The 24,471-nt window shown below is 44.9% G+C and overlaps 1 protein-coding gene across 1 annotated transcript; it reads left to right on the top strand.

Annotated features, from left to right (window-relative positions):
• Positions 1-478: 478 nt before the first annotated feature.
• On the top strand, positions 479-22,500 carry LOC139471164 (matrix metalloproteinase-19-like). The gene is made up of 11 exons (XM_071253440.1): positions 479-619; positions 12,369-12,454; positions 12,991-13,175; positions 14,514-14,589; positions 17,633-17,775; positions 18,468-18,731; positions 19,204-19,317; positions 20,310-20,492; positions 21,103-21,242; positions 21,441-21,589; positions 22,404-22,500. Exons 1-11 carry the CDS (start codon positions 479-481, stop codon positions 22,498-22,500), a joined length of 1,578 nt encoding a protein of 525 aa, XP_071109541.1.
• The last annotated feature ends 1,971 nt before the right edge of the window (positions 22,501-24,471 follow it).

Below are 24,471 nucleotides of genomic sequence, written 5' to 3'. Positions count from 1 at the left end.
CCCTATACCTTACTGAATCCTTGCAATCCTCCCTACCCCCATACCTTTGTGAATCCTTGCAATCCTCCCCATACCTTTGTGAATCCTTGCAATCCTCCCTACCCCATACCTTACTGAATCCTTGCAATCTTTTATCCCGAAACCATACTAAATCCTTGCAATGCAAACTTCAAAGTGCAGGAGTATTCACTGCAATGAAAGATATGGGCGATGGAAATACCTAGCTGAAAGGGAGTGAGAGCACCCGACAACCCCCGCCCTTATTACCCCGATAAACTACTGACATAAAGTCCATAATGACAGCGGTCCGCGGCTTGACGCCAGAAAGACTGTATGTGACAGTTCCTGGCCTTTCTCCTCCCGTTGTTGAAGGTGAAGTTTGTGTGAGCTCCATGGTCGAGCGCCTTCCTTCTGTCGCCACCGTCCTGCAGTACGTGGGTACCCACCTGATGTCACATACAGGTGACGCCGCGACAAGATGGCTGGCATGGGGTCGTTGTGTGCCCCGGGGGCTGCTGTAGGGGTCGTACTTGTTTTATGCCTGGGGGATATCCACTCCACCCCCTCCGGACCAAGACGCGGGAGGGGGGAGGCTGGATCTACAGATGTCGATCCCGAGGTATGTACCGACATTAATGGCAAAAAAAGTATGCCGTGATTTAACTGGGTTTTTTTCTATCTCTTATTATATTAAGGAAGAGAATTTATTATGTCAACTTCTTTATTATGAGTGTTCTTCATAACAATGAGTTGACATCCATAGATTCTCTTCCTTATGTGTATAATTTCTAAATGCCTTTCAAAGACTTATTATTATCATTCTTTTAAATCACAGTGTTTCAAACAATGAGCTATAACACCCAGAACACAGAAAATAAAATAAAGAACATTGAAAGTGAAAGCAGGCGGGTTCCTAGAAACCATCGTCAACGTATCGAGGGAGCGAGTGTCGATATCACGTTAATGTGACGGTAAGACCCCGCCAACACCACAGGGTAACATCTTATTAACAGATATATCGAAATGGCAGACATCGATTTCACGGCATCCCCACCTATGTCCGATAAGAAAACACCAATATGGAAACAGATCTGCTTCCGGTTTAGAATATTCCTGAAAATGGTATTCATGCAACCTTTTTAGGGATATTCTACGTTACAAACCCTAGTTCATTCCGAGTTAGAAGTCGGCAACCTGTGCCAGTGGAATTTAATGGGTCGAGTGGTGAAGCTGACAGTCATCTCGTTCCCAGGCGGCGTGGGGAGACAGCTCACTGGTGCCAACACATAACAAAACTACAAGACACAGGTCTAACGTAATTTAGGAAACATTTTCTAAAACATATCTGTAGGATTATAAAAAAAATGATACGTTTCCTTTAAAATGTATAACATAGATATTTCCATGTTGATCCGTCAGTCAAGAGCCTGCATCACCAGGTGTTGATGTCAGTCCACCAGGTATAGATGTCAGTCTACCAGGTGTGGATGTCAGTCTACCAGGTGTTAATGTCAGTCTACCAGGTGTTGATGTCAATCTACCAGGTGTTGATGTCAGTCCACCAGGTATAGATGTCAGTCTACCAGGTGTGGATGTCAGTCTACCAGGTGTTGATGTCAGTCTACCAGGTGTTAATGTCAGTCTACCAGGTGTTGATGTCAGTCTACCAGGTGTTGATGTCAGTCCACCAGGTATAGATGTCAGTCTACCAGGTGTGGATGTCAGTCTACCAGGTGTTGATGTCAGTCCACCAGGTGTTAATATCAGCCCACCAGGTGTTGATGTCAGTCTACCAGGTGTTGATGTCAATCTACCAGGTGTTGATGTCAGTCCACCAGGTGTTGATGTCAGTCCACTAGGTGTTGATGTCAGTCCACCAGGTGTTAATGTCAGTCCACCAGGTGTTGATGTCAGTCCACCAGGTGTTAATGTCAGTCTACCAGGTGTTAATGTCAGTCCACCAGGTGTTAATGTCAGTCCACTAGGTGTGAATGTCAGTCCACCAGGTGTTAATGTCAGTCCACCAGGTGTTGATGTCAGTCCACCAGGTGTTAATGTCAGTCTGCCAGGTGTTGATGTCAGTCCACCAGGTGTTAATGTCAGTCCACCAGGTGTTAATGTCTGTCCACCAGGTGTTAATGTCAGTCCACCAGGTGTTGATGTCAGTCTACCAGGTGTTAATGTCAGTCTACCAGGTGTTAATGTCAGTCCACCAGATGTTGATGTCAGTCCACCAGTCGTTAATGTCAGTCCACCAGGTGTTAATGTCTGTCCACCAGGTGTTTATGTCAGTCCACCAGGTGTTGATGTCAGTCCACTAGGTGTTGATGTCAGTCCACCAGGTGTTAATGTCAGTCCACCAGGTGTTGATGTCAGTCCACCAGGTGTTAATGTCAGTCTACCAGGTGTTAATGTCAGTCCACCAGGTGTTAATGTCAGTCCACTAGGTGTGAATGTCAGTCCACCAGGTGTTAATGTCAGTCCACCAGGTGTTGATGTCAGTCCACCAGGTGTTAATGTCAGTCTGCCAGGTGTTGATGTCAGTCCACCAGGTGTTAATGTCAGTCCACCAGGTGTTGATGTCAGTCCACCAGGTGTTGATGTCAGTCTACCAGGTGTTGATGTCAGTCCACCAGGTGTTAATGTCAGTCCACCAGGTAATAATGTCAGTCTACCAGGTGTTGATGTCAGTCCACCAGGTGTTGATGTCAGTCCACCAGGTCCTTATGTCAGTCCATCAGGTGTTAATGTCAGCCCACCGGGTGTTAATGTCAGTCCATCAGGTGTTAATGTCAGTCCACCTGGTCCTTATGTCAGTCCATCAGGTGTTAATGTCAGTCCATCAGATGTTAATGTCAGTCCACCAGGTGTTAATGTCGGTCTGCCAGGTGTTAATGTCAGTCCACCAGGTGTTAATGTCAGTCCATCGGGTGTTAATGTCAGTCCACCAGGTGTTGATGTCAGTCTACCAGGTGTTGATGTCAGCCCACCAGGTGTTGATGTCAATCGACCAGGTGTTGATGTCAATCGACCAGGTGTTGATGTCAGTCCACCAGGTGTTGATGTCAATCTACCAGGTGTTGATGTCAGTCCACCAGGTGTTAATGTCAGTCCACCAGGTGTTAATGTCAGTCTACCAGGTGTTAATGTCAGTCCACCAGGTGTTGATATCAGTCCACCAGGTCCTTATGTCAGTTCATCAGGTGTTAATGTCAGCCCACCGGGTGTTAATGTCAGTCCATCAGGTGTTAATGTCAGTCCACCAGGTGTTAATGTCAGTCCACCAGGTCCATATGTCAGTCCATCAGGTGTTAATGTCAGTCCATCGGGTGTTAATGTTAGTCCATCGGGATTTGATGTTTTTTCACAAACTTTCAGGATCTCCCATGAATCAGGCAACATATTCACGCCGGCGATGCCGGTGGCTGATAACACATTATAATATCTGTATTTCTAACCTCACGAAAAAGAAATCATTAGATCGCCCCATCAATCAAAGTACAGAAGGAATCAAGTTATCTGGCGCAGGATCTACAGGCCTGATCACGGTGTATGCTCTCTCAGAAAAGCGCAGAGATCTCGCAAATAGTAAGCTTTCCAAACTAGCTTTTACAACTTCGTATGTGTGAATTAACATTCTTGATGAGACTGCTGTATTCAGAACACTTGGTCGGCAGTGGCTTTTTATGACGAGCTTTCAGGACACGTGTTTTTCAATATCGGCATATAGATAAACACTTGTCGACTTATGCTGTTGGAGGACAAAGACTGCTGAAGTGAGTGAGTGAGTTGGGTTTAACGCAGCTGTTAACAGTATTACAGTTATATCACGGCGTGTCAGCTTAATGTGGGAGGAAAGCCCGAAGTGATGCAGGTCTCAGACGTTTACCAGTTCGGCGAAACCCACGAGCACGGGTATGGTGCTGACAAACCTAGAAACATAATCGGGGCGAACCGGGATTCGAACCCACATTCAAAGGTTTCTTGCGTGCCCAAGGGACGCAAACTCTGCACAGCGAAACGCAACGCCTTAGACGACTGGGCCATCCGTCCACCTTACGATCATGAAGTTCAGCAATGGAACTTTCCGGTGTAGGCAAATCATCACATGAGGTTCGAACCCGGACCTGACAAATTGTCTTACAGACATCAGATTTGCTTGTTGATTCCCGTTCTCTGCGCTTGTATCAACAAATTGGCTGAATGAGGCAAAACAAGAGCGACAATCTCTCCTTCCATGGTGAAAGTGGTGGGCGTGTGGCGCTTGTCATGTTGTCAACATCCCCGGATGTGAACTCCTATGTTACAGCAGGGGGGTATGGCGGCCTCTGTGCAGTCGGCCAGTCACTCTGTGGTTGTTCATGTAGAGATATTTGACGAACGGTTTTGGATTATTTATTATCATTATTATTCATTATTCAGCGTCATATGTACTTCACTGTAGATTGTAAACATGGTGACCCCGTTGTCTTTGTGTCGTGTGGCGAAATGATTGTAGCTGTGGAGTAGCAAGCGAGTATATCAATTAGGTCTTCCCGGATACCAACCGCTAACGGTCATGCGCAATCAAAATAATTGCAATATTCAGACTGATATTGTGTCATTGTAGAACTGAGATAATCATAAAGGTTACAAACAATTTCTATCTGTATCTCTCACTCATACCGTAACGGCCAAACTGTTGAAGATGAAGTTCACTTTTTGGTAACGTGTGACTGTTATAGAGATCTAAGACTTAATGTTTGGCAGAAAGTATCCCTTATTAACCCCTCGTTTATTACCATGTCTCCGGCAGACCAAACCGTATTCTTAATGCAGTGCGACGAACTGGTTAAACCACTTGCTGCATTAATCTTCACAATGTATCGGAGAAGAAAATATATAAAACAATAAACTGGGTAGTTGTGTGCGTGTGATAATTCTTATCATCTATCATGTTTTGCTGTGTTGTAGGGTTGATGTGTGGGGGTGCTGTGGGTTGTGATGGGTGGCTGGCCCGAGGGGTTGTGATGGGTGGCTGGCCCGAGGGGTTGTGATGGGTGGCTGGCCCGAGGGGTTGTGATGGGTGCTTGTTTCATGTTGTCGCGGGTGTGGGTGTGGGTGGGTGTGTGGGTGTGTGTGTGTGTGTGGGGGGGGGGGGGGGGGGGGGGGGGGGGGGGATTGGGAGGGAGTGTGTGTATGCGGCGGTAGATTGTTACTTTGTTGGTGTCTTTGTGCGTGGTTGGTGCTTCTTTTTTGTGGAGACGGGGAGGGATGTGGATGCGAGTGAGGACGTGGTTGATGGGTGCGGATGAGGGAGTTGGTGTGGATGCGGGAACGGATACAGGTGAGGGTGTGTTTAAGAAATAGGGTGTGTGTGAGAGTGATGTGTGACGGTGAGGGTTCGAGCGAGGGTTCGGATGTGATTGAAGTGATGTCAATGAGGGTTTGGGTGTGTCTGAATGTGCGGGTGTGTTTGCGTGGTTTGCGTAAGCTGCTGTGAGTGAAGACCTGGATGTGGGAATGGATGTGGTTGTGTGTATATAGGATGTTTGTATGGGGGATAATATTATGAATGTTATTTTCATAACTGCTATTAAATGTGGTGTGTACATATATAAAATAGTGTTTTTATGAGTCTTTTAGTGTCTCGTAGGCCATTTTGGCCGGCCGCTGAATTTTTACATTCTTGCCTTGTCATTTTATATGTACAGCGGGTGACACTATAATAAAATATTCTTCTTCTTCTTCTTCTTCTTCCTGACACATCCGACCCGTGAAGATCCGACCCGTGAAGATCCGACCCGTGAAGATCCGACTCGTGAAGATCCGACCCGTGAAGATCCTACCCGTGAAGATCCGACCCGTGAAGATCCGACTCGTGAAGATCCGACCCTAGTAGAATAGGTCTTCAGCAACCCATGCTTGCCGTAAAAGGCGACTAACGGGATCGTGTGGTCAGGCTCGCTGACTTGGTTGATGCATGTCATCATATCCCAATTGCATGGATCGATGCTCATGTTATCAATCACTGGATTGTCCGGTTCAGATTCGATTATTTACAAACCGCCGTCACATAGCTCGAATATTGTTAAGTGCGGCGTTAAACAACAAACAGAGACAAAGACCAGGACACAACCTGACACAAATCTCAAAAGCTCACTGCAGTGGGTCATACAACGCCCATTGCGAATCTTCATACTACAGTCACCGTCAGTACCCAAAGTCAAAGATATGTATCGCAAGTAAGCCTCCGGCCCATATACCAATGCGTTACATATAAGCGGTTTTACATATTTGGATTATTCAAAGCATTAATTGTTTATTGCTAGGCAAGTTTATCTCTGCAGCCTTTGTAATATGCAGCTACCAGCCGACTCGTCTCGCATCAAAACACCGGCTGTGTACTCGAGGGCAGATGACCACGGATCACTGTGTCGGATTAACGAGACTGATTTAATGAGGGATTTCGGTAATCCGTTGCTAATTAGGTGTGTCGGAGTCGTAGTCCAGTTTCGACTGTCGGATTAAAGGGTCTAATTAGAATCGTGTCCCATGATTTGTGTCGGATAAAACGGATTGTCGGATTAACGAGACTTGACTGTATTCTAATGTTTAACAATCGTTTCGAGAAGAAAGTGCATTTTTAACAGACATGACAGCATCATATTTTAAAGAGAGTTATTTGACAGATACCTTTCTGATATAAATGTTTTAAATATATCTTTATTCAATGAATCGGGTTCGGTAAACAAGCGAAAGGCTTATGTTAAAACTTTTCAAGTATAGTCTGGAAGTTAATTTAAGGTACCGACGTTTACTACAATGTCTGAAAAACTATTGGATCTACTCCAGTCAAAGTTGGTATGAGATTATTAAACAGTCATACATAACTGGATATTACATTTAAAGACAATCGGTGCATGAATAAAAAATCTGTCTATTTAGCTATCACTATGTTTCATCAACAACCAGACCTGTTCGTCACGGGTGGAACGAGCATTCATTGTAACAGCTAACTGCATAATGCTACCCCTGCGTCACAGGGCCATATGACACAGTTGAACCAATCAACTCAATTCGAAAGGTTGCACGGGAATCGCGCACGCACGAATACGGTGTTAGCATTAGATTTCATGATGTCTCAGCGAAAGGTTTCGTTGTTAAAATATTTGAACACTTTAAGGCTGAAAGTGAAAGACGTTCGCCCTTCTTTGACATTTCAAAGTACATGAAAAGAACAATTCATGCGTTACAGCTTCCCAAACAAACCGTTGTTAAGATTTTGAACTCTCATAAAAACACATGCTCCCCTGCACATCCCTTAGGGGGCATTTCAAATAGGATAGGAAATTAAAGTTAGATTCCTTTGATAAGGAAATTGTCAGGGACGTGATTCGGCGGTTAACACGAGAAAATGAATTTATTTCAACACGAAAACTAAAACGAATTCTCCTTACAGAGCATGACTTAGATATTTCCAAATGGACAATTTGTAAACTCCTTTCCAAATTTGGATATCAGTACAAAAAGACGAAAGGGTCGAAACTAGCAATGTGTGAACGACCAGAAATCATTCGTTTGCGTATCAATTAATTCCGCACTATTAAAAAGAAACGAGAAGAAGGCTATGAGCCTGTCTATTTGGACGAAACCTGGGTTAACGCCTGCCACACAGCGGCTGCCAATGGTCTCACCCAGATACCAGAGAGCCATAGCGCAAGATTCCCCCTGGTAAAGGGGAGCGCCTGATTGTCCTCCATGCAGGCTCCCACAGAGGTTTCTTCCGTGGGTGTGATCTAGTGTTCAGATCCAGATCTACAGATGGCAGAGACTACCATACCGAGATGAATAGTCAGGTTTTCACTGCGTATGTTGAGGAGTAGCTCCTCTTAGCACTCACTGCCTGATAAATCCTTGGTGATTATGGACAATGCTCCCTATCACAGTTGTCGAGATCCCATTAACCGTTGTCCAACCTCAAATTCCACCAAAGGTGAGATATGTCAGTGGTTGGACAACAACCGCATTGCTCGGCCCACGAAAGCCAAAAAAACCTGACCACTACCAACTGGTTCTTGAGAACAAACCCCCGCCCTCGTATTTGATTGACAACATGTTTAGAGAACACGGCCTCAAAGTGCTTAGACTTCCTCCTTACCATTGTGACTTGAATCCCATCGAACTAATCTGGGGTGATTTGAAAAATATGGTTGCGCAGCAAAATAAGCCCTTCAAGCTTGCCGACGTCAAAGAGATTGTCTTGAAAGGGATGGGAGAAATTACAGTGTACGTTGGGCAAACTTTGTCCAATATGTTATCAAAGTTTAGGAAGAGTATTGGAAACAAGTCTCTATCCGACCAGATACTGTCCAGCCTGTTGTTGTTCATTTAGGTGACAGCACAGACTCCGACTCTGACGACGAGGGCATTTCGTGGGACCAAGAATAGTGCATACATGTACATATATACCCGTGTTTTTACTACGACATGTATTAGCCCGAATTACCACGGATATGAATTCTTACATATTCGTACATATTCTTAATCATTTCTTAAGAATCTTAAATATATCTTATTTGATTCCCAAACATTCTTGTAGTTCGTGGGATTCGTGAGAAAAAATTTGTTTATCAAAGAATTTCTAGGAATCGTCTACGAATTTCAGGTTCGTGCTTTGTAGTACATGTCGTAATCGGATCTTGTCCACTTTGTGCAATTATTGGCTCAGAATTTTATTCTCTTTCAACCGAAACAGCCCCGAAAGTCTCGAATCATCTACGAAAATATTAAAATATTTTTTTTCGAAACCATAAAGCAATGATTTGTCTAAATGAATAATTACGTCTGATATATTACACCTGATAACATGATGCATGAAATATAATAATGTGGCAAGGATTGATACATTCAAGTCAATAACACTGACCTGAAAAAAAAATGCAAAAATAATTGGATAAATATTATTAAACAACTGCTTGAGACGCCCAACGCTAACACCGTATTCGTGCGTGCGTGACTCCCGTGCAACCTTTCGAGTTGAGTTGATTGGTTCAACTGTGTCATATGGCCCTGTGACGCAGGGGTAGCATTATGCAGTTAGCTGTTACAATGAATGCTCGTTCCACCCGTGACGAACAAGTCTGGTTGTTGATGAAATATAGTGATAGCTAAATAGACAGATTTTTTATTCATGCACCGATTGTCTTTAAATGTAATATCCAGTTATGTATGACTGTTTAATAATCTCATACCAACTTTGACTGGAGTAGGTCCAATAGTTTTTCAGATATTGTAGTAAACGTCGGTACCTTAAATTACCTCCCAGACTTATACAAGTTATATTCATGAAAGTATGGAATAAATTTTTTCTTGGATCAACATAACAGGGACATGCAAAAGCAAACATATTTTCATTTTCTACACGGAATGAAATAAAGGACATAACCTCTTCGATTTTTCTTCCTTCATTTATCATGAGATCTAACAATCCGAGCCTAACTTGAATAAATGGAAGTCGAAGGGTTCTTGGTGTTAATGTAGACAAGTATTTTTCTGGTTGAATAAGACTCTTAAACGTTCTACACCACTCATACCTTGAAATGTTTTCTAGAGTGGAATGCCTTTCTTGGAAAAAACATATTTGTAGACTGCTCACGAAACGCGTTTTAGATCACCAGTTATTTGGTTTAACCATACAAAGTCGTAGCTATGAGAACACTAGAGGTTTCTAATATGTGGTGCCCTTTTTACTTTGACGACTTTGTCATCTGAATGAACAAGCAAGTTTGGCGTATTCGGCGTTGATCCAAGAATATTAAACCAGTATTTCAAACATCTAATTTAGAAGTTTCTGTATAAAAGGTATCTACAACACTCGCCATACACCTACCATCTTCTTGTTGATGGACAAGACAGATAGGAATTGTTTACAGGCTAAAATATGTAGTTTTTCGTGACAATCGTATCGCAGAAATGTCATTCAAAAACCGGATTGTCTACATTTGGGCATCAAATAGTTACTTAAGAATTGACTTTCACTTTGTGGGAGTTCATTGGAGTATGAACCTTCATAGAGTGAGGGCCAAACTGTATGAACCTGGGAGCTTCATACTCCAATGAACTCACACAAAGTGAGAGTTAATTCTTATAATTTTTGGTATCACTATTATTTTACCACAAAGGATCTAGATCTATACGCAATATTTACAACGCGTGACTTCATGTTTACACTGACAGCCATACAACAACCAGCTGTATCGCAGAATAAAAGAGTTCCTCAAAACGAGAGGTGACGTGCACGTATGTATTTTCAACATGCTCTACAGGAAAAACTGTTGTAGTTTCTTTGCAACAAATGTACTCAAAAAATATCCTCATAAGATGAGAAATGTCTGATAAAAACTACCTCAGTACTCAGTCACAATGACAGCGCGTCGTAATACATTAACATGATCAAGTACTACTCAAGACGTCAAAATGGCCGACACGATAAATGTATCGGGAGAGATTTCAACTGTTGTTAATGAACCTGTGGAGATTACATGTTTAGTCATTCATCCCCCGGCCCATCATGGACAGGTGATTAAAGATGTGTTAATTATACACTAAGGTAAATTCATAGATTGCTGTAGGCTGTCACTGTCAGCCTAAACACGGATCGAGTCGATACTTCGATAGTTTGGATGTGCATTTCTTCGTTTTGTTCACTAATGTCCGGTCGTAGCGAGGATATTCGTAAACGATCATGCAGTCAAATTCACTGACGTTGCTCAATGTATACTTAAACGTTGAATTTAAGATTAAAGGTTCTAAATGATCAGAAACAACGCTTCTGCGTGTTTTCGTGCTAGGGAATTCCCAGGGGTTTCCCCATGAATGTGGAAGTAGTCCGTCAGTGTTTACGTCATTTCAAGAACACGGTCTCGTGAAAAACGTATGAACGTCAAATTGTGTCGTTCCTACACTTATGAACGTCAATTTCGCGGTCATGTGACCGATCTCTCGTCCGGTGGAAAAGCCGTATATCGTATAAACTTCAAATTAAAAACTTATATCAATGTAAACACCCAAACACATCACCGTCAGTGTTGAAAACAGTGTCATTTGAAAAACTAACTTTCATAAAAAGGTCACTCAGCCTTTGATATAGTATATATTGTATTTGACTGCTTTAAAAATGAAAGTACTTGTTTCCAAAACTTTGAGGGAGAATGGATAGTATCACCAAGCCCCAAATATACAAGTCGGATTTACGGTTCCTGCAGCAGGAATTGTATTGATTTCTCTTTTTAAAGTAGATATTTCTATTGGTGTCAGTACGTCTACGTCTAAATGTACTCAATGCTTTGCGAGCCTCTCGTCTAGCCATCTTACATTCGTAACTTCATGGTCCTAAAACTACTATAGTATCTTGATTATGCATAAATGTATGTTTGTTCATAAAATCTGACGAATCTAGGATCACATGGACGAAATCATCTAAAGTCCCATCTAAGTTAAAATCCAGTTTACTCAGACGTGGTTGATCACAAGACTCCATCCTCTCCGACAGGCGGTTAAAACAGTTTCACAAAGGGATTCATTCCAAACATTGTATCTTTGAAACCACCACGTCGGCGTATCATGTTGGTTGTTCATGTTTGGGGGTTTGTATGTCAAGTCTAATGGTAAATGATGGAACTCGATCTATACGGTCTCCAAGGTTAAACATGTCAATGTATTGAAAAACATATGGAGAACAGATAAAGTAATCATTCACACTGCATGCCTGGTGACCACAATATGTATATTCCCCAGCTGCGCCTCCATGTACCCTGCCGTGAGCAATAGATAGCTGGAATGAATAACACATGTCCAGCAATAACTGCCCAAATCTGTTTATCACACTGTCATGGGATTTACGATCATCAATAGATCTTTCTGCTCACTAAGTAAGTAGTCACGCTTAAGTCACCACATAAAGTCACACTACAGTCACCACATAAAGTCACGCTACAGTCACCACATAAAGTCACGCTACAGTCACCACATAAAGTCACGCTACTGTCACCACAAATAATCAAACTTCCTAAAAACATATTTATAAAGGATCGAGGGCAACCTTGACGCGCATATAACTCGATCAAACAGGCATTTTCTTCAATAATTGTAGTTGTTACAAACCAAACCACGTCCATGTAGAATATAGATTCAGTTTGAGCTGGTACTACTGTCATGTAAGTACAAATACACGTTGACCACAGAGCTGGTGTGTGCGTGCGTGCATGCGTGCGTGAGTGAATGAGTGCGTGCCTATGTGTGTATGAATGTGTGTGTTTTTGTCTGTGTCTGTGTGTCTGTGCGTGTCATGGAGTAAAGTTACATCACTGCCTTGTTTCCCGGCACAGCAATACCTGGCCAAGTACGGCTACCTTGAGGTCGACCAACTTCAACACACCAGGAACCTCAGACACACCTGGAAACACGCCATCAGGTAACTCACTCACTCACTCACTCACTCACTCACTCACTCACTCACTCACTCACCCACCCACCCACTCACTCACTCACTCACCCACCCACCCACTCACTCACTCACTCACTCACTCACTCACTCACTCACCCAAACCCACCCACTCACCCACTCACTCACTCACTCACTCACTCACTCACTCACTCACTCACTCACTCAAACCCACCCACTCACTCACTCACTCACTCACTCACTCACTCACTCACTCACTCACTCACTCACTCACTCACTCACCCACCCACTCACTCACTCACTCACTCACTCACTCACTCACTCACTCCGCCTGCTCGAGTGCTGCTATATCTATATCCGTTCTTCACATACATCTCTTGTCCATTTTCTCAAGATTTGTTCATGAAGACCCGTGTGTTTATATTTACCGGAGTGTTGTTCTAGTATACCTAGTGTTGTCTATTTATCTACCGTGTGTTGTTTTTGATCATGTACACCGATAGCAGGATCTGTCCCTCTCTCTTCACGCGTCTTGCGTCTTCCAGGTCGTTCCAGAGGTTCAACCATTTGAAGGTCAACGGAAGACTCAGCAGACGAGCCGTGACCATCATGAAGCAGCCTCGCTGTGGTGTACCGGATATAGATACTACCTTAGGCTCGTCCGATAGAAAACATCGACACAAGCGGGCCCTGCTAACAGGCTTCAAGAAAGCGGTGAACTCTGTTTATGGTGAGATTGGGGTGCTGCTGAATCACTCCGTGCAGATCTCGATTGTGCTGATTGCTTTCATGACGTGTTCCTGCAGCTACATATAATGAAATGACGTTTGTTTGTTTGTGTTTTTGCTTAACGTCGTACTCAACAATATTCCAGCTATATGACGACAATTTGTAAATAATCGAATCTGGCCTCCTACCAATGTTAGTTGTCATGACGCGACCTCCTGCCAATGTTAGTTGTCATGACGCGACCTCCTGCCAATGTTAGTTGTCATAACGTGACCTCCTACCAATGTTAGTTGTCATGACGCGACCTACTGCCAATGTTAGTTGTCATGACGCGACCTACTGCCAATGTTAGTTGTCATGACGCGACCTCCTTCCAATGTTAGTTGCCATGATGCGACCTCCTACCAATGTTAGTTGTCATGACGCGACCTCCTACCAATGTTAGTTGTCATGACGCGACCTCCTACTCAATGTTAGTTGTCATAATGTGACCTCCTACCAATGTTAGTTGTCATAACGTGACCTCCTACCAATGTTAGTTGTCATAACGTGACCTCCTGCCAATGTTAGTTGTCATGACGCGACCTCCTACTCAATGTTAGTTGTCATAACGTGACCTCCTACCAATGTTAGTTGTCATGACGCAACCTCCTGCCAATGTTAGTTGTCATGACGCGACCTCCTACCAATGTTAGTTGTCATGACGCGACCTACTGCAAATGTTAGTTGTCATGACGCAACCTCCTGCCAATGTTAGTTGTCATGACGCGACCTCATGCCAATGTTAGTTGTCATGACGCGACCCCCTGCCAATGTTAGTTGTCATGACGCGACCTCATGGCAATGTTAGTTGTCATGACGTGACCTCCTGTCAATGTTAGTTGTCATGACGCGACCTCATGGCAATGTTAGTTGTCATAACGTGACCTCATGGACGTGTTACTTGTAATGACGTGACCTCATGGCTATAGTTGAATTGTAGCGATGACGGTCATGACGTGGTACAATGGATGTTCCCCTTTGTTATTGTCTGGTATCATGCCTGTCATCATTTGCCGGGTAGAGATGTTGTGGCGTCATGTCGTAGCTATGTCTCATGTTGACATATGGCAGTGAGTTAATATCATTATATTAAAATATGTTGATATTTTGGACGTATTCTGCACAAAGATATATCCATATGCATGAAGTCCCCTGTACAAGTCTGACTGTTTGGTCTGTTGTGAAGTGGTGAAATGGGGGTTATTGCACTTATTAGCACTTATTAGCACTTATTATACTCTGTTCATGCTTGAACCACACAGAGTTAAGCTGATACGGTGCTCCATTCTGATTCCAGGATTGAAATGGCGGTCGAACCAGCTGAGGTGGAAGATGAGCCGCTACACTAGTCGCCTGACAGCTGAGCAGCAGTTGTGAGTCTGGCTTCGGGACGTCCTTGCGCTGGATCACACTGAATGTAGCGTCACGGGACGTTCCCCTCTGTGTTAACTGGGTTTTTAAATAGAAAATTTTAAGACATTTTAGTATTATCCTACTACATACATCGACATAAACTTATGACGTTCCATGGCCGGATAAAGCTGAGGTTGCGAGAGTCGCTATGTTAAATGGCGTGTGAAGTTTATCGAGATGCGCAGTACGTCGTCCTCATATCTCTTAAATCCATGTTCTTTGATCGCAGTTTTTTAATGGCGGACATTTAAAATATAATCGCCCAGGGGTATTCCGATATGTCTGCGTGGGTGACTGATTCAGTGCTTGGAGTAATCTGTTTGTGTGTGAATGACTTCTACAAACGTTAACCACGAGGCCATTCATTTGCACCTGATATATACATACACATCCCCGTCGTTGAGGCACGCTCCACGAGATACACACAAGACGTAAACACGCACTGAACGTAAAACACACAAAACGTATGAACACACAAGACGTAAAAACGCACTGAACGTAAAACACACAAAACGTACGAACACACAAGACGTACAAACGCACTAAAATGCTAACATAGATACATACAAAACGAACATACACACTAGACGTAGATACACACAAGACGTACAAACACACATCACTTACAAACAAACCTGTCGTAGTAAAACACGACACGTAGATAGACACTAGACAAACACATACACTAAACTAGAAGTACGGACAAAGTAAACGTACAAACACAGTAGACGTAGATACACAGAAAACGTTGATACACACTAGAAGTACGGACAACGTAAACTTACAAACAGACTAGACGTAGATACACACTAGAAGTACAGACAAAGTAAACGTAAAAACACACTAGACGTAGATACACACTAGAAGTACGGACAGAGTAAACGTACAAACACACTAGACGTTGATACACAGAAAACGTTGATACACACTAGTGTGAGTGAGTGAATGAGTATGGTTTTACGCCGCTTTTAGCAATATTCCAGCAATATCACGGCGGGGGACACCAGAAATGGGCTTCACACATTGTACCCATGTCGGGAATCGAACCCGGGTCTTCGGCGTGACGAGCGAACGCTTTAACCACTAGGCTACCCGACCGCCCCGATAGACACGAGAAATACGGACAAAGTAAACGTACAAACAGACTAGACGTAGATACACAGAAAATGTTGATACAAACTAGAAGCAAGGACAAAGTAAACGTACAAACACACTAGACGTAGATACACACTAGAAGTACGGACAAAGTAAACGTACAAATACACTAGACGTTGATACACACTAGAAGTACGGACAGAGTAAACGAACAAACACACTAGACGTTGATACACAGAAAACGTTGATACACACTAGAAGTACGGTCAAAGTGAACGTAAAAACACAAGACGTATATACACAGAGTGAGTGAGTGTGTGAGTATGGTTTTACGCCGATTTTAGCAATATTCCAGCAATATACACAGAAAACGTTGATACACACTAGAAGGTGATGTGAAATGGAGTTTGATTTTTGCACTTATATAGCGACGTGCACGTGTGTGTGTGTGTACCGTGTGTGTGTGTGTGTGTGTGTGTGTGTGTGTGTGTGTGTACCGTGTGTGTGTGTGTGTGTGTGTGTGTGTGTGTGTGTGTGTGTGTGTGTGTGTGTGTGTGTGTGTGTGTGTGTGTGCACTGGTCCTGACTGATGCCGATTCATTGTGCAAGCCAACTGAGATACTATGCCGCAGTTTAACATGAATACATCAGTATACTGACTCCGAGCCGATCAGTCTTGTTTTAGCCCCTTAATGCCGGGCACCAGACAGGGTAACAACAAGTGCCATATGCATTTTTTAACATAAACTGGGCGGCAAAAGAAAATTTAGGTCGAGTGTCATGATCGATAAAAGAAATAACAAGAAGAGGTTTTGTTGTGAATTATGATATAATCTAGGGAGGGCTAACAAATGATTGATCAACCTCAGTTTGAATGGAATTGTGCAATCACAAGTAATGTAAGCTCAAGGTAAACAATGGTGGGGTAAGACATTTCATTTTCAAAAGTTGTCTGAAATGTCACCAAAAAATTGTCAGACACACTACAAGTTCATTGTCGACACAGTTGCCTTCAATAGCGTGTATGACCTCTAGCTGCCTCAATGCATGCTGTGATACGCCGCCTCATCGATGACGTCAGTCTTCTGATGACGTGGACTGGAATCCGTTGCCACTCGTCTCTCAGGGCCTGCTGCAATTCTTGTCTGTTGACGGGAGGCTGATGGCGTGCTCTAATCTGTCTGTCAAGATGGTCCCACAGATGTTCATTAGGATTCATATCGGGTGAGTGGGCAGGCCAGGGCAAAACGTCAACGTTCTGCTGGTTTAGAAAGTTCCGAGTCAGTCTTGCAGTATGGGGCCTGGCATTGTCGTGTTGAAACAATGTCCCCTGCTGTTGTTTTTGTAAGAACGGAAGCACAACTGGCTGCGACACTTGGTCTCTGTACTGCACAGCGTTCAAGTTTCCCTGTATAATCACCAAATCAGTCTTCTGATATCCACAAATACCGCCCCACGCCATGACACCTCATCCGCCGAATGGATGGACCTCTCGAATACACGCTGGAGCCAAAGACGAAGACCCTGCAGACGAACGCATTAATACAGCTAACATGCACGTGCAGTTTATGCCATAGGCGTTAAATCTGTTTCACCATTTTTTGTCACTGCACGAGCGCCGTCAAAGGTGGCGCGTTCGGGTGAGGTGTATTTTGGTACCTGTTCCTGGGCAATCATATTCCCAATACCCACTTTCCACTAGTTATCGCAGTTTTTAGGAAAATTACAAATTGCCAACCTATACTTTCTTTTGCCGCTTAGTTTATTTTGGGATAACGCAGCTGGGGATCGAACCCCGGACCTTCCGCTCTCCGGGCGGACGGTCTACCACTAGACCACGGAGGCGGTCTGTCTGTTTAACTTACACATATTTGATCAAAATAATAATAATAACGCATCCCGTTACTAGGGCAACACTGAAGCGTGTGTTTGGCATCTGGGCGTCGCAAGCGAACCTGACAGTAGTGCACAGCAGCAGTGATGCCGACATAGAGGTTGTCTTCGGACGGGGTAGTCACGGGGACGGCAATCAGTACGCTTTCGATGGCTCTGGTAAGGAAAACCCACGTGATTCGACCTTCCTAAAGGTCACCGCGGTCAAGACGCGTGGTATAAGTGTGTGTGTGTGTGTGTGTGTGTGTGTGTGTGTGTGTGTGTGTGTGTGTGTGTGTGTGTGTGTGTGTTTCATATGACATCAATGAAGAGTCTGTGTTGTGTGTAGTTGACATCAGAGAAGGATATACGTGTAAGAAAACATAAGAGGTTGTGTGTGTCTGTGTGTAAGTGTATATATGTGTGTGTTGTATGTTATTTTGTGTGTGTGTGTGCGTTTGTGTGTGTGTCTGTGCTTTGTGATCACGAAGATCAACGGCGTTTCATGTCTGCGTACTGTTACGGGTGGACGGAGGGAGGTCGGTGGGGTATAAATGGTCTAGATGTGTGTATGCGCGCGCTCGTGTGTATGTGATGAGTCGATGTGTGCGTAGTGTGACATCAGAGAAGGGTCTGTGTTAAAATCACATCAGAGAACTTCAAGGATATACGTGTGTATGTAAGAGGACATCGGGTAAGATTGTGTGTGAGTATGTGCGTGCGTGCGTGCGTGCGTGCATGTATGTGTGTGTGTGCGTGCGTACGTGCGTGTGCGTGTGTGTGTGTGCGTGCATGCGTGAGTATCGTGTTTGAATCGTCTGTGGAGACGCTGTGAGTAGGTGATGACCCCCTGTTCGTGGTCATTGCTTCAGGTCCACAGTTAGCTCACGCATTTGGTCCTGGCGACGCTGCTGTGGCTGGCGACATCCACTTCGACGACGATGAGAGATGGACGCTTGACGACAACGACCCCACCAGCAAGGATTTGTTTGTGGTGGCGCTACACGAGGCGGGGCACGCGCTGGGGATGCCGCACTCACGTGACCGGAAAGCTGTCATGTACGCACATTACAAGGGTTATGACCCCTCCCTGAGTTTATCCTATGATGACGTCAGGAAACTCCAGACGTTTTACGGTAAGAGGTTTGTAAGACCTATTTGAAAAGACAAACCTTCTGTGAGGTAAGGGGAAATGTTGTTTAACGTCGCGTCCAAGATTATTGCACTTATATAGCGACGTGCATGAACGTGTGCGTGCGTGCGTGCGTGCGTGCGTGCGTGCGTGCGTGTGTGTGCCTGCGTGTGTGGCTGCTTGTACAAGTCCGGACTGATGCCGATGCTAGCCCACTGAGATACCATGACGCAGTTTAACATGAATACCCCACTCAGACACAGTATACTGACTCCGGGTCAACCAGTCCCTGTTTTAGCCTCCTAATGCCGAGCGCCAGGCAGGGTGACAATAAATACAATCTTTTAATGTCTTTTGGTATGACCCAGCCGGGAATCGAACCCCGGACCTTGCGCTCTACCACTAGACCAAGGAGGCGGCGGCAGTACCACTTTCATTGTTCTGAGAGATTTAAAATCTAGATTCTTTCTTTGCAGGTGCACGGCCTGTCCCAGCCCCATCAGTATCAACGTCAACAGCTGCAGCAATAGCACCTACGTCAACGCCTGAACCAACCACGTGCAACATGCCATTCGATGACGTCATTTATGGTACTACCCCGACAGACACAAGATAGTAGTTGATGGCCCCCTTCCAGGACCGCTGCTGGCTCTGATGACGTCACTTCCGGTTTCAGTTTGCGCGTGGCATTGTGGGTCATGCAGGGTCGTCGACTGTAGATATGATAAGCTCGTCTCAGTGAGCTACCATCTCCATATGCCATCGCCACACCAGTCAGTGTCCTGTCAGGAGACAGGTGGCAGGCCATCCGTGCCTTTGCACCACAGCACCTATGTGGGTGAACAGTTAGTCTCTCACGATCAAACGGCCCTTTTCAGGGCCACCCATCTCACCCGAAAGAACGCTTTTCATCCATGGCTTTGACGACCCTCAAACCCAAACAAAGAACCCACCTCCCCCTCCTCCTCCCTCCCTCCTCCTTCCACCACCACCGCCTCTTCTATTTTTAGAAAAAACAAACAAAAAAACTGTACATCCAAGATTTTACACGCGCTTCTTTCAATGTCGATCTTTTCACATTGTACGAGCGCTTCTTTGGGTTTCCCCCTCCTCCCCGGAAACGGATGTGCCGCCCTCTTGCAGGTGCGCACGCCACCGGAAACGGAAGTGCCGCCATCTTTGATGCGCACGCATAACCCACAATGCCCTGCGCAAACCGAAACCGGAAGTGACGCCATCAGAGGTCACGTGACACAACCGACCAACCAGAAGCCAGGAGCGGTCCTGGAACGGGGCCATCAACTACTCAAGATCATTCCCACACCACGTGGTTTACTGTTGTACCTCGAATATCAGCCACGAATATCGGGCTGTTTACAATTTGCGCTTTACATGAACATCAGTTCAAATCGTCATAGCTCTCGGAAAATATAATGACAAGAACTCGTACTTGGGGCCGCAATGTTCCATCTGTGATGTCGTAAGTGTGGCCTTCGTGGGTCGGGGGAGGGGGGGAGCGGCGAATGGGGCAGGGGGTTGGGGGTGAGAGAGCGTGTGTTCAGATTGTGTTGTTCTAATACAGGGCCAGGGACACAGGGATATGTGCTCAGCGGCCGTCACGTGTACAGCCTGAAGGGGCGGGGCGAGGAGGGGGCGGCCTTGGACCGAGGACCCTATCGTCTCCGACGGGTATTGAAGGGGTCGCCGATACATATCTCCGCGGCGGTGTATGTGGCGGAAAAGAAGAGGTTGTATGTATTCAAAGGTAACTAACTGACTGTTCTGGCCTCGATGATCTGCCTCAGCAGTTGTAGAGGCGGTGTGTGTGCAAGTCAGTCTACAACGTTGAAATGGCAGTTTGTATTTCTGTGGTCGTGTATCTCAGATGGGAATGCTGACTGTATGAGATGGCTCTGCTAGTCTGCCGTAGTAACTGTAAGGATAATGCATTGTGATAATGCATCACAATGCTTTGCAGACCATTGGGACGTCATTGACTATCTTGACGTCACAATCAAATGACATCACTAATGGCTCTGCGACTGAAGCTGTTAGCGGTACTGTTTACACTTAAGACACTGCTTATTAGTGTCTACAAACTGAAAGAGATTTTCCACTTATATCAACTCGTGTTGGTATATTTGATATGAAAAGACACTCGGATGAGATTCTCTATCTAACACATTCTATGACGACTCATGTTCGCCAGGTTACAGGGTGTAAGATGTATAATGATATAACGCATGGTATGACGTCACGTGTTCGACAGGTTACGGGTGTGAGATATGTGATGATATAACATGCTATGACGTCACACGGTCGCCTGGTTACAGCGTTTGAGATACAATTATATCACACATACTATGACGTCACAGGTTACAGGGTGTGGCGCTACACCAGGTTCCGTCTGGACAGGGGGTACCCGACACGCCCATCCCCCTACCCCCCGGAGAGACCGGTCGCTGCCCTAGGCGAGCGGGACTACAGGGGAAAGACTAAGATTTACGTCTTTGGCGTGAGTTCATTGCGTTTTGTCATTTATTAATCCGTTCCTTTGTTTCCCATAACCCCACTCACCGACTATACGTGTATGTCACGTGTTTCTGTGTAGAAGCGCTACGTGTGGGTGTATGTTAACAATGTGTCACCTGTTTCTGTGTAGAAGTGCTACTTGTAGGTGTATGTTAACAATGTGTCACGTGTTTCTGTGTAGAAGCGCTACGTGTGGGTGTACGATCAAGATAGAGACAGTAGAGAGGGGTCGTACCTCTGGATCAGGACGTTCTGGCGAGGTCTCCCATCCCCCATCGACGCCGCGGTACAGTGGGGGGACGGCAACGTCTACTTCTTCAGGAAAAACAAGTAAGGATGATGCTGTGAGGAGTATCTGGTGTTGCCAATGGTCGGGTGGTTGAGTCCGAATCGAGTTCGAATCCTTCAGTGGAAAAGTGTGTTTCGCCTGCGAGTCATTGCAACGAACGTGATGTAATGCGGAAGAATGATTTAATTAAACCTATGTTTTAAAATATACCGTACTGTTTAGCTGGTGGATATACCAGTGTAAGAGGTGTGGCGCATATACCAGCGTTAGAGGTGTGGTGCATATACCAGTGTAAGAGGTGTGGCGCATATGCCAGTGTAAAGTTAGTGGTGCTGACAAAGTGTTCAGTTTAAAAAGATCGTGTGGAAATTGTCTTGACTGAGATGATGAAGTGTGAAGATCGGAGACAGAGACCGCCAGCTGAACCTACTAGAGCATCGTGAACAGTTACTGTCACCAACGTAAATCTGGGACGTAATATGAATGTTTCAACACACGTTTCTACATATGTTTTCTTACATCCTGGAAACAAGACTGGTGTTGAAGTATAAGATTCTGCTTCCTAAAACCTCGAAACAACAAACGGATCATAATTTCTCAACGTTTTGGTCATTTCACAAATCTTGCAGGCGTGCCAGAAACCTATGATCATGGGTCTTATCCAGGTTCGCCCCGATTCTGTTTCTAGGTTTGTCAGCACCATGTCCGTGCTCGGGGGTTTCACCGAAGTGGCAAACGTCTGAGACCTGCATCACTTCGGGTTTTCCTCCCACATCAAGCTGACACACCGTGATAGAAGTGAAATACTGTCCTAAACTAGGTGCAACCAATTCACTCACTCTCCGTCGATTTCAGATACTACCGACTGTCAAAGTACTATCGGGCGATTATGGCGGGCTACCCGAAGGTCAAGGACGTGACCTGGTTGAGTTCAACATGCTGGAAGAAGTGATATCGATGTTACGTCAGTTGTCGGTACACAGGGAATAGACACCTGCAGACCACGTGTTATACAGACATTATGGACTGGCAGGATTATTGTACGTCATAACTCCCTGACCATCGGGATGCTCTTATAACTTATAGTTGATAGGTGTCTCGGCAGACAAACACAAATGATAAAACGGTATCCGTTGGGGTCATTTCCGGCGATCGAGTCACTGGGCATCTAGATAAATTACTTTCACAAGTGAAGGCGACATGGCGGAGACGCTAGCGGAATGGGTTTTCATATCTGTGCTTGTAGACCTGTGCGGGTTGGGGGGAGGGGGTAGGGGGTTGAGGGGTGGGGTGGGTGGTTTTGGGTGGGAGGTTGGGGGCTGCTTTGGCCTGCCCCGAATATTCTTGTATTTCAAACCTTTGCAAGAAAAAGGAAATTACGTGCCACAAAAATTACATTGTTGCAAGGTGTTAAATAAATTCAGACTAAATAAACAAGTGTCTTGTTTTGCAGCCGAAGCAGATAAAATATCCAATTTCAGTACAAAACCCCACATGTTCGGTCCCAACAGGATAGACAAAGGCAGATACTGACAGATGAGTTGTGTTGTGATTGCATTGCAGTGTGTGACACATTCCTCAGGCTCGGGGGTTTTACTTCCACAAACCGTACGTGATGAATACCGATACACAACAGAAAATGAACGCAAACTATTCCATAGTTGATATTAGATAGTTGTTTAATGGTTGATATGAAACATAGAGTACTGGATATGAGTGCAATACACCTACATGGGTCTTCCGTTTCTCCTGCACCTTTGTCACTGTACGGGACACGAGCTATACGAGATGACCGATATGAGTGAAGTACACGAGACACAGAGATGAACACCAGCCTTCATCCTTGCATCCTACCACGTCAACAGGCCCCACTGTGGATTTTACTGCCCAGGCGTGGAATCAGGTGTCATCCATCCAAACATCTTCACACGCTCCAGTCGGGGACACGGGTCATTCGTTGTCTGATTTTGTCGAAGACGAGCTCCACCTTGACATAACCTTGTATCAGGTGAGGTGAGGTGAGGTGAGGTGAGGTGAGGTGAAATAGGGTTTAACGTCGCGTCCAAGATTATTGCACTTATATAGCGACGTGCATGCACGTGTGTATGTGGCTGCTTGTACTAGTCCGGACTGATGCCGATTTATAGTGCTAGCTCACTGAGATACCATGCCGCAGTTTAACATGAATACCCCGCTCAGACACAGTATACTGACTTCGAGCCAACCAGTCCTTGTTTTAGCGCCTTAATGCCGAGCGCGAGACAGGGTAACAACAAGTACCATACCCTTGTATCAACTGTCAGAGAAGGTCTTGGTACATCTTGATATATCCTTTTATTAACTGTCAGAGAAGGCCTAGGTACACCTTGATATACCCTTGGTATCAACTGTCAGAGAAGGTCAAGGCACACCTTGATATACCCTTGTATCAACTGTCAGAGAAGGTCATGGTACACCTTGATATACCCTTGTATCAACTGTCAGGGACGGTCAAGGTAAACCTACCCTTATATCAACTGTCAGGGAAGGCCTAGGTACATCTTGATATACCTTTGTATCAACTGTCAGGGAAGGTCAAGGTTCACCTTGATAAACCCTTGTATCAACTGTCAGAGAATGTCTTGGTACATCTTGATATACCGTTGTATCAACTGTCAGGGAAGGCCTAGGTACACCTTGATATACCTTTGTATCAACTGTCAGGGAAAGGACCAGGTACACCTTGATAAACCCTTGTATCAACTGTCAGGGAAGGCCCACATACACCTTCATATACCCTTGTATCAACTGTCAAGGACGGTCAAGGTACACCTTGATATACCCTTGTATCAACTGTCGGGGAAGGCCTAGGTACACCTTGATACATGATATACCCTTGTATCAACAGTTAGGGGAGGCCAAGGTACACCTTGATATACCCTTG

The sequence above is a fragment of the Haliotis cracherodii genome, unplaced genomic scaffold, assembly GCF_022045235.1.
Source record: "Haliotis cracherodii isolate W230 unplaced genomic scaffold, xgHalCrac1.p SCAF_22, whole genome shotgun sequence".
In the NCBI taxonomy this organism is placed as follows: Eukaryota; Metazoa; Mollusca; class Gastropoda; order Lepetellida; family Haliotidae; genus Haliotis; species Haliotis cracherodii.
This window is presented reverse-complemented; position numbering and strand designations above follow the sequence as displayed.

What these genes read in the sequence shown, in the direction of transcription:
- LOC139471164 (XM_071253440.1), top strand. Translation starts at nt 479, where the DNA reads ATGGCTGGCATGGGGTCGTTGTGTGCCCCGGGGGCTGCTGTAGGGGTC. An exon ending in ACCTGGAAACACGCCATCAG is followed by an intron (nt 12,455 to 12,990) that starts GTAACTCACTCA and finishes TGCGTCTTCCAG; the next exon opens with GTCGTTCCAGAGGTTCAACC. An exon ending in AGCGGTGAACTCTGTTTATG is followed by an intron (nt 13,176 to 14,513) that starts GTGAGATTGGGG and finishes TTCTGATTCCAG; the next exon opens with GATTGAAATGGCGGTCGAAC.